Source organism: Cheilinus undulatus, linkage group 12, assembly GCF_018320785.1.
Source record: "Cheilinus undulatus linkage group 12, ASM1832078v1, whole genome shotgun sequence".
NCBI classification, from domain to species: Eukaryota; Metazoa; Chordata; class Actinopteri; order Labriformes; family Labridae; genus Cheilinus; species Cheilinus undulatus.
In genome coordinates, this window is record NC_054876.1 from 40,646,586 (window position 1) to 40,658,476 (window position 11,891).

Here is an 11,891-nt window from a genome sequence, read left to right on the forward strand (position 1 = left end):
TCGCCCCACCCTGGCCTCATGGAGACATAAATAAGCCCAAATCAGCAGAGGAGAAGCAGGGAGAGGAAGCAGAGAAGGGTGGCAGGAGAAAGACAGACAGGCCAAGAGATGATGTGAGACAGTGAGAGAGGAGGAACATTTTATTAGAGCCTACTCTTTAAGCTTGCATGCTCCGCCACTGGGACTTCATTGCAGCCATAAATATCGCTGGGATGCATCTGAGCAAGGATAACACCGAGCACAACAACCTCTGAGGGGAGGGTAACGCCTATGAACCTTCACCCTGCAACTGATTACATGACCTCTCTGCAATTTCACTGTCTGTAGGTGTAAAACATAAAAAATCCAATCAACCAGAGACTTAAAAAAATATGATCTTTATCAAAATAATTCACGCATTTGTTTCCCACAAGTGCTCAGGAGACATTTCTCCACATATTCTGTCACATCAAGACAGACCTCAACCTTCACTTACTGGCTAAAGTTTTCACTTACAGGAAGCTTTTAAAATGTATTTGGGATACATGAGAGCACAAAAAGCCCGCTGATGTTTTGTTGGGAAGGAGGTGTCTTTCTTGAAACCCAAAATGGGGCTATTCCGGCACTAAACATCATTACCAGAAGAGTTGTGGTTAAGCTCTTTCTGAAAATGTCTGCCTCTCAATGGATTTTGTTAGATGAAACACCAGCATGGATGTATTGGGAAGTTCTAGGCCATAAAACAGCAGCTTTTCAAAATCTGAAAGTATAAGTTGTCATTAGGGCTTCAGCACCAAAAGCTGTGAAAGGGCACAATGATAATTTAAGTGTTTATGTTCCAATACAGCACATTCAATTACATATTTGGCAGCACATGCCCCAAAACCCAGTAAAATCTGTAGATGCATCATGAGTTGTGGAAATTTATATTCAATTGTATTCTGGTGCATGGATGTGGCAAAATGGCTCAATAGCACCCCCATGAATATAAAAAAAATCCAGCACCTGATGTGGGATTCACCTACATTCATTACCCATATGTCAAGACCTTATGTTGTACAGAGATATAAAGTTTTGTGATCAGTGAGTTTTCACCATTGGGTGGAGCTGTGATTGGGACAAAAAACGGACTATTTTTTGGACTTTTTTACGGTGTACCTACATAAATAATGCTATATGACTTTCAAGTTCCTCTGTCAGTCATCACCAAATGTCTCAGGAGTGATCATACATTCTTCCTGAATATATTCATGCATCAGTATTGTCACTTTGTTGCAATGCCAATCAAACATTTACTCTTCTGAATTTTTATTTTTTCCTCCAAAACAAATTTAAACATTCAGCCCCCGCAGACCATTCAACCAAGGCGTATAAAGTGACACAATTGGGTGATATATCTAATCCACTTACTGTGCTGAACCAAAAATTTTGAAATAAAAGCCTCAATATTTGCCACAACATTGACATGTTTCATTAAAGGGCGCCTCACTGGCTATGGCAAGCATTTCCATATCTCACCATTTGACAGGAAGTTTGCATAACTCTCCCGAAATGTCAGATTTGCTTTAAATTTCACATGTATGCCCCTTGAAACATTTAAATGCCAATACCATAATTTTGCAGTGGTGTCACCAACTGTAATAAGGAAGTAACACCATTCATAAAATGTCTCATCTTTTAAATTTACATGATAATTGTCAGTCCTGCCCGGATCACATCTACATATTAGCATCTTATTTTGTCATACTGCCATAAAGCCATCAAAACATTAAGCCGTTGTCAGCGCCAGAAGATGGGGGGTACATTTTTTTTTTTAAATTTCAATAACTGAAGTGAAAATCTATAACCCATTTTCAAACCGTCTACATACAGGGCAAAACACAAGCAGGACAAACCAACTGCATTTTGTCTCTTTTGCACTGTTTTGCCAGTACATTAATGACCTAGCATGGAAACAAGACAAATTTATGGCTACACATTTTATCTGCTTTAGCAGACAAATCTGATCCTCCTCCCACTCAGAGAGATTTCTATCTGACCTGATACAGGTCAGGCCAATCACAACCATTTATAAAGCAAGTCTGATATGATGACAGACATGAAATTAGTTCAGGACATCTTGTAAACAACAAAGATGGCAGCCAACAATGTGGAAAATCCTGAATCTGCTGTCACGTTAGGATTAAATGAGCTGGACAGTAGTTCATGCCATGTCATCAACAAACTGAAGTTAATCATGTCATGCAAGACCTTTAACTAGATGTCATGGTTCATACTGGATGTTATCAAGCTGCTGGCCTACCTAGTCTTTTGACTCTGATTAAATGCAACTTCAGAGGCATTTTTGTCTATGCCTGCTACCCTTAGAAATCTAGATAAAGGAGAGTTCCCAGATTGATTCACATTTGTCTGGTCTGAAGGCTAGTGGAGGTTAAACAGCTAGAGGCTACAGGACACTAAATCAGTTACTACAGCAAAGGAGAATGGCATACTGCTGCATGCTTATTTGTAACACAGATTTACAAAAAGGCTATTGCAATGAATGACTTTGGAATAGTGAAGAAAGGCAAAGATATGGTTTCCTTTTTCAAAGAGTCTTCTAATGACTTACACAAAGTCTAAAGCCAGTTTTACATGATTAGAAACTAACACACAAGTCTTAGTCCAGTGTTTTTGGTACTCCATAAATAAATTATGAAGTGTTAGTTTGAAGAATGCCACAAATCGGACCAAAACAATGCATTGCAGGATCCTTAAATGACTTTGAGATGTGAGGCGTAATATTCAGGTTGAATCAGATGGGATGAAACAGTGAGTGAAGAGAAATGTCTCTTTGTTCATTTGAAAACAGAGAATATTTTTTCAGTCTGAGGATTCAGACTCTTTATGAGCTAAAAATGTAAAGTCTCTCAGGGAGCTGAAGTCCATAGAGATGATTTACCAGTTTGGATGATTGTTTTTTTTCAGTATGTCCACTTGCTGCTGCATGTCAGACTGCTGCTGACAAGCATTAAAAATAAGAACATTTTTTCACAGTCTTTTTGAAGCTGTAAAGGAGGCTGAACCTACCTCTACATGTGGATATTTATAGATGTCTACACCACTGCACCATAACTGACTTAAACTTTCTCCATATGGGATTAAAAAGGCCAAACGTGTCAGAGTAACAACTTGGAAAACTATTCCCCTGAGTTGCAATCATGTAGAATGATTGATCAATTTTGCGAAAATTGAGCTTCAATTTGCAGCCCATTTTCATACATTTATCATATCAAATCTGAACTCCGATACAACCCGGCATGAGGGCCCTGTAAAACCTACAAATCAATCTGCAATGCGTGGAACAGTAATATGTGATGCAAGTTGCTGCCATCATTTACAGTTTTAATTCATTGCTCTTGTGAAACAGGCCTCAGTAGCCCTAGAAGTGCCTCCATAATTAATTCTGCATTCTGCAGCACATAATTTAAATCAATGTTTAGTGCCAGTACAGGATGCAGTATATCATTTATGCAGCGAGGAATAGTGTAATTTGCTGGGTAGCTTTAAGTGGAAGGTGGCACTAACAACAGCGGGAGACTTTGGAATGAAGTTAAAATAACATTGTGTTTCTGTTTCAGAATAGAAACGCTAAACAGAGAATTGTTAAATACAGGAGCCTGTTTTTGCAATGATGTACTCAGTGGGATGCAATGCCATTAAATCAGGAAAAGAAAGACACTCCAGCCTCAATCCATCCTTCAATTTCAGTGTGCAAAATTTGAGCAGAAATATATAACATGCTTGCTTTAAATAAAGCCCATAAATGTTTACTGGGCACTGAAGTCTTTTGGCTGAGGCTTCGAATAAAGCATGTTTTTCTTAAAAAGATGTTAATATCTAGAGACCTTTGTCTTCTACAGGAGCACATATTATCATTTAACACTCAAGATAGCTTGTGTAATATTTATGTTTTACTGTTATCTTTTATCATTTACATGCTTGATGTACACTTACACCATCAACCTGCCGGGAACTATGGATGGAAATTAGCCTATGGCTACAATCTGGCACATTTGCATGCCCATGTTCATTAATGCCCCCTAAAATAAGTAAATGAATAAATAAAATAAAATAAATATGACATTATGGCTAATAATCAAATCTGCTATAGAGAAAATGAATGGGATTTTTAATTTTGGAACCATGCTGTTCAGCTATGTAGACTGAATGTGAAAATGAATGAGATTTGTTCAGAACTTCACCACAAGAGTGGCAGGAAACTTACTTGAGCTTAATCTGATCAGCATTAACACGATACTTAAGCATCCATCAAACAGTTAACATGGACACATTTAAGACATTCTGCTAAATTTCTGTTAACTAAGTTTTAGCATTTTGCAAGTCCCAAGGCTGCATCTAAGAGCTGTGTTTCAGATTCCAAACCTCATTACATAAAACACAGCTGGTGAGAACAGAAATCATGCCCTGATGTAAATAAAAGGATGCTCTTCCTCCTCCTTCTCCCTCTCTCCTCCTGACTTCTTACAGTTCTCGGTCTGCATGACTGACATCACAGACCCAAACATATAATCTGTGTGACCTAGTTTCCATGGCAATGCATGCCGGCTGTAGCAGCAGCGGCACACAGGCAGAAGGAGGTTACTCCATCCAGAGCCCCGGCCTGCTGTGTGTCGGGGATAACAGCAACATGGGAGTCAGCTCTCTAAATCCTGAGGCCCTGATATCATCTGCTGCTGAAACATACATACGGAACTGGCTTATACAAGAAGACTACAGAGCAGAGCACAGCAGCAACTGATGAATACTGGCATACTGTTATTTAGTAAATTATTTAGCCATCAGACGCTCGTCCTGAAGCTCTCTCTGGCACTGAGAGCTCTCCGTGTGAATGTTTTAAATGTCCAGTAACTGCTCTCAATTTACTGTACGCCAAGTTACATAAAATGACCTTGACATATTTCTGCAGGGAGTTTGGCAAGAGGTTTAACTGACAGCGGTGCCGCAGCGTCAACATCTGGTTAGAATGTGTCTCACACAAAGTCCTGAAGATTTAAGCAGTCAGATTTCATTCCATCATAAATGCTGCTTAACCTCCTTACATTCAAATAGCTTTCTGATCCATTAAATTCCTCGGTCTACTTGTGCGCCAGATCCATGTAATGCAAGCTCCATCATCAGTGGGTCTAAATATAGATTACGTGTACATCCAAATAATTCCAATTTTTGCTACTGAACAGATTATGCCGCATGTGCATCAAGTGAACATACTTTGATTACATCTAACAATTGATGCTCATCAGTCAACTGAGTGATGTGAACTCAGTGTGTCTACAAAGACTCAAAGAAATAGTTCTGACAGAATAAATACATCTGTGGTGTCTGCAGCTATCCCTGAATACTTCTGTCTGAAAAGTGTTACACTACACTACTTCTTCCTTTCCTCTGACATGGTAAGCTTTTTGGAGCATTTTACCACTTGTCAATGTTTTATGAGCCCATGATGATAATCTGAAACGGTCAAAAAAGATTTAAAAGAACATTTTGGTTTATTTTAACCATAAATAAATTACATTGGAGATATGTATATATGTACAACAGTTACTTCTAACAAAGCAGTCTGATTGAACTATAGACATTCCACAACCAGAACGAGGTATAATGCAGTACAAAAAAAATACATGACACACACCAATAGACTGTGCCCTCAGTACACACACGGCAAGTGAGCATAAGCGACGAAATCAGCTCAATCAAATATTACAACCCCAATTCCAAAAACAGTTGAGGAGCTGTGTAAAATGTAAATAAAATGAAATGCAATGAGTTACAAATCTCACTAACCCGTATTTTATTCACAATAGAACATAAACATATCAGATGTTGAAGGGGAGACATTTTACCACGGCATAAAAATATTAGCTTATTTTGAATTTAATGGCAACACAACTAAAAAAAGAGAATGGAGGCTGGACAGTTTAGTGATACTACTGGAAAACACCCGGAGGAGCATTTTGCAACTACTTAGCTTAATTGGCAACAGGTCAGTCACATGACTGGGTATAACAAACATTTTAGAAAGGCTGAGTCTCTCATAAGAAAAGACGGGTAGAGAATCACCAATCTGTGAATCTCTGAAATTTTAGGAACAATTTCAATAATGTTCCTTAGTGTAAAATTGCAAGAAATTTGACTATCCTGTCATCTTCAGTACATAATGTCATCAAAAATTTTAGAGAATCTGGAGACATCTCTGTGAACAAGGGACAAGGCCCAAGGTCATTTTTGGATGCTCATAAGCTCTGGGCCCTCAGGCGGGCCCACATTAACAACAGGCATAATTACCTCCGCCAAGGAGGTTATGTGATCGGCAGGGTTTGTTAGTTAGTTAGTTTGTTTGTTAGCAACATAACTCAAAAAGTTATGGACGGATTTTGATTAAATTTTCAGGAAACGTCAGAAATGGCATAAGGAAGAACTGATTAGATTTTGGGAGTGATCCGGATCACCGTCTGGATCCAGGAATTTTTTAAAGGATTCTGTACTATTGGGAGATAGGGCTAATAGGTCTGGGCTCTCCAAGCGCTTTTCTAGTTCTATTCTGGTAATCACTGCATGGGCTCAGGAACACCGCATTTACACTGTATAGGCATATAGCGTGGGAAGCTTACACATCTGGAAAGATTATTAGCCAAAAAAATATACTGAGATTTCAGAGCAACACATGCTCCCATCCAAACAACAGCTCTTTAGGGAAGGCCATGCATATTTCAGCAAGGCAATGCTAGACCACATACCACATCCATCACTACAGCATGGCTTCAAAATGGAGCAGTCTGGGAGCTAAACTAGCCTGGCTGCAGTCTAAACATTTGGCGCATCATAAAATTAAAAATCCAGCAAAGAAAAACCAGGACTGTTGAGCAGCTAGAGTCCTATACCAGATAAGAATGGGGAAACATTCCTCTCCCAAAACGGCAACAACTGGTCCCTCACTTCCCAGATATTCACAGACTGTTGTTAAAGAAGAGAGGATGCAACACAACAGTAAACATTGCTCCGTCCCTACTTTTTGAGATGTGTTCTGGCCATCAAATTCAAAATGAGCTAATATTTTTCATGAAAGAGTACATGCCTTCGTTTAAACATTTGATATGTTGTTTCTGTTCTATTGAGAATAAAATATGGGTTAATCAGATTTGACAATCATCGCTTTCTGTTTTTATCTACATTTTCAGTGTTTCCCACAGGACCAGAATCTATTTGTGGTGGTGGGTTGCCCGGGAGGGGGATGTCACAAAAAAAGAAAAGAAAAGAAATAAGGAGTTTTATTTGGATTTGAAAAAAAAACTTTCATTTAATGTAAAATGTAAAAAAACACTTACCAAATAAACTTAACTTAAAATAAATACATTTAAATAAAAAATACAATAGCTTACTTGAAGAAATAAATAAAAATTAATAAGAAATTAGGTTGAATAAATAAAGTAGGTCACTTAAATCCAAAGAAGTAACAATTTTGATAAATTTTGTTCCTGCAGAGTTTGCACCCTTTCTCGTGGCATTTTATTTCACGGGGCTTCCAAAAAAAATATTGAGTTATATGTGAGTTAATGTCTATGCACATGTTGAGCTTCCAGCTACATTAATATAGAGACAGGTTAATATAACATGGTAAGTTCGGGCTGTTTGGACTTCTGGACTTGTTTGCTCACATATTTGTGACCGAAGCCAGATAAAGTTCCTGCAAGTCGGCATTCCGGTGGTTGAGAAAAATGGATACAAAGTTGTTTTCTTCAAAATGATCATTTTTCATTTTTTCTCATTTTATGCAAGTCCGACATTTCAACTACTCATTCGATGAAAAAAGTAACACAAATGTGACATTTAAAAGCGTTAATTTTGTGTTTTAAAATGCCCTATTCTCGCAGTTGCTGCAAGGATATTGAGGGGAGGGGAAAGCGAAACTGCAGGGTGATAATTGGCTGCTCAGTCTGCCATTGTTCCCAGTTTCGCTCATTGAGATGGACAATAACAAACACCGCACGGCTCAAACGCCACCCCCCTCGGCACGTAACTACAGCTGCTTCTAGTTATCACCTTTAACAACAAGTCTCAAGATGCACCCTGCAGCGAAGACAAGTAGAAGAGAATATGAAGAAACAGCACGAATTATCAACAGACTACGGACAACTTCAGGATCACTCGACAGTGAAAGTTTGATGACGGCGGATTTCCTGTGGGAATATTTTGATGCGCGTCACCAGTCCAATTCAGAAGCTTGGTTTGGGTGGACTTTATGTAAATGTGGCTCTATTGTTCACGCCCATCTCCCGGCCTGCCTGAAGGTAGGAGAAGTCCTGAAACTTTGAGCCTGTTTTTCTCAGAACAGACAGGAACTAGAAGTTAACATTCATATGAGCATATCTTTGTAAAATATGATCAGATTAAGGCGTATGATATACCATTAGAAAGCTTGGAATCTACACGTTCATAATGTGTAAAAAACTCAAAAATGACCTCAGACGACTTGCAGGAGTTTTTACCAGCTTTGGTCACATTTGTACCTAGAGGTCTTTATGATAACATTACTTACCTTCATCTCGTCTCCCTCGTGCTGCTACCTCTTCTTTTTCTCTGGTGGACCAAATGCAATAAGAAGCACATCCTCTTCTTTGGTTTTTATTGGCGGAGGCGATGCATACCACCACCTACTGTACCGGAGATGTAACGACACGCTACATTCACAGAGCGAGGGCGAACAGGGAGCGTCAAAATCTATTTGTGGCGGGTCTAATTTATTTGTGGCGGTCCGCCACAGATAAATGAATGTATGGGAAACACTGATTTTACAATGCACCCCAACTTTTTTGGAGTTGAGGTTGTAAAATAACTAAGAATTTCTTTGGCTTTGAAAACTGTTGGCCACGTTTGTGGTGATTTAGGTATTCAATTATAAAGTATAACATTAGATGAGATCTTTTGCTCAAATAACGTAGACATTTACATAAAATTCAACATCTGGTAGTTTTCGGCTACTTTGGCCTTTTTTTAAGGTTTGATATTGGTTAGAAAGAATTGTCAGCTCTTAACAGCCTCACACAAAAACTTTATTGATATTTAAAATCTTTCTGTGCAAAAGCACTCACCCGCGGCCTCTTCCAGACCACACGTCCGATTCTGTTGCCCTGGTAGAAGAGCGAGTCATCGATGGCGGGGAAGCGGGGGTCCTCAAAGAGCAGGCCACTCTGCAGACACTGCCTCTTCAGGGTGGAGTACTGCTGCCCCTCGAAGGCCTTCACTGAAGTGAACATACTGCAGCCCTGAGGGGCGAGAAAGGAGGGACACCTGTCAGACTTATGTTGTTCAGTACGAATCACACACAGATACACATCATATTATCACACATTTCATGGACACCGTATTCGATCAGAGAAGCTGTTTTTTTCCTCAACAAGTGGCTTCCCCTGGCATTTTGAAAACCAATTTTCCTCCCTACACCTCCGCTCTCCCGCTCACACAGAGCTGACTGACAGCAGAATCCAGCAGACTTTAATACCTTTACAGTGAAAGCTCTCAGTGGAAATAGGAAGTCGATGTGCTCTGCTGCCTCAAGCACAGCCTGGATCCACTAGGTCAAAATGATTAATCTGCCAATTCACTGATATCCTCCGGGGCCTAATTATCACTGTTATGCATTAAAGGAGCTGTGGACACATTGATCAGATCAGTACTGGCAGAGCACACCAACAGGAGGCAATCCAAGATGGAGGTACTGAGGGGATAATCAATAGTAAAACAACACAAACCTTTCAACCTTTTAATCTGTATTTTATCTAATGACCTACTACCTCTCCATTGTACACGATTATTAACAGTTATGACCTTTCAGCACCGACATTAGACTGAGAAAATTATTCCAAGACTCTTTTCTACACTGTAATACCAATATTGATTAATGTATCCATCAGTTGAACATCAATAATAACTTACTATCCTCACCAGCAGTTGCTCTCTTCATGGCTTTCTTTTAGTATAATTAATAAAGCAATCTGATAGCATATATCGGTCTTTGCAAATTCAAACAGTTAAACGTGGTAGATCTTTGGCTGATCTAGCCAAAAAAACATCCTTTTTGAAGTTTTTAACCCTTGTTATGGCAACAATGTCCAATCTTGTTACAATATCTGCAAAGATATCAACATTTTGTTTGAAGAAATTCATACAGAATCACTGAAGTTAATCCTGATGTTGTGGCATACAAAATGTGATGACAATATCTCCCATAAATTGATGATTATAGTTGTCTATCATTTAGGTTTTTTTCTGATACTGATGATAAATTTACACTTTTACATGGTGTCAGTGCCAAAACTGTGCTTAAAGTTATGCTTTAAGAGGAAAAAGTGTTGAAAGTTGGCAGTAAAATAAGTCTTTGTATTATAAAAGATTCAAAGAAACATCTTTATAAGATGTCAGAAGGATTTGGGATAAGAAAAGGTAACTTCTTTTTATAAGAGGCTCAAGCAAAATTTATATACTTGGTTTGTGTCAGAGACAAAGTAAATGTCTCAGTCAGAGTGACTGCATCTTCAGTAGGAAAACACGAGCAGAGCACAGAAGAGACATTACTCTGGACATTAAAACAAAAGACGTCCATGCTCTGTTAAATAAAGTGAGTGCAGATAAATCACAGAAATTCCACAACATATTTCTTGCCTTTTATTTGGAGTGGCAGGGGGTGGCATTAGGATGGCAGGGTACCGAAATGAAGCATACTTACCTGTGTTGTAAATTGGTCTGGTAGGTATCGGATGTGTTGTTATCGGTTCTATGTCAGTATCAGATGTAGGTACTCATCCCTAGTGATGGTGAGTGGTAATTAAGTTAACTCTGGTACTGATATTCTGGATTAACTTATATCTACAACTAAGTCATAATACCAAGTCTTTCTTCTTAATTATATTTTGGGCATTTTGTCAGTGGTGGGTCAAGAAGAAGGGCTGTCATGGTATTTGGCTCTTTCCTCGTAAAATCTACACAGTATATTCCTGAGTATGAGTGAAAGATTTTGCAAAGTATATAGAAAATCCCTGTAAAGCATTATAAGGATACCATGTTCCCAAGCAAGGGAAGAAAAACAGCTTGTTCATCTTTCAATGTAATTGATTTAAAATTCCAGCAAAAAATCATGTCTATTATGTAGTGAAAATTACCTTTTGTTAAAGGCTCAACCAGCACAGTTAACAATCACAAGCACAATATTATCAGCATAAAACTGCAGCATTTAAACTGTGTTTTGCAAACTGGAGTTTTAGGTCTGAACTGTTGTTATATCAATATATCAAAGGATGCACCTTTTAAAATAGAATACCACTGGATTGCACTGAAAGCAGGGAAGGGAAATTGGTTTATGCTTGAGTATTTACAATAGATCCTGCTGCAAGGGAAGATATACAAGCAGGGCCCTTCTGCATCGACGCAGAATTGTTTATGTCCACATCATCGTAGAAAACATGATTTTCAACAACACTAATATTATATGAGTATTGGCTAAAATGAATCTGGAAATATAAACAGATGAAATATTGGTGAAAATCTGATGTCCCTTGAAAATAAACCAAAGGTTCCATAAGTTTTTGAGTCAGTGAACATTTATGTAAAATTTGAAGACGATACCTGAAACATGGTTGCAACATCATGTTTACAAGAAAGGCTCAGACGTACTACCTCAGCTAGTGCCAGCAGGCAGGCATAAAAAAATGGGATTATTGCATGTCTACTTGTTGTGTACATATGCACCTTAAATATTATATAAATGGCTTAGGCTTGAATAGCCAGTGTTGTTCTTCCAATGAAAGTATTGATTAGCTAGGCTAATTATCTAAAGAATATTTCAGGCACACACAGGA

At 38.5% G+C, this 11,891-nt stretch overlaps 1 protein-coding gene across 1 annotated transcript in view; it reads right to left on the reverse strand.

The window, feature by feature from the left end:
• capn5b (calpain 5b) overlaps positions 1-9,293 on the reverse strand; it is a 50,043-nt gene extending 40,750 nt beyond the window's left edge. The window contains exon 1 of the mRNA XM_041801843.1: positions 9,129-9,293. Within this exon, the coding sequence (XP_041657777.1) occupies positions 9,129-9,293 (165 nt within the window). The remainder of the gene's footprint in view (positions 1-9,128) is intronic.
• Positions 9,294-11,891: the final 2,598 nt, after the last annotated feature.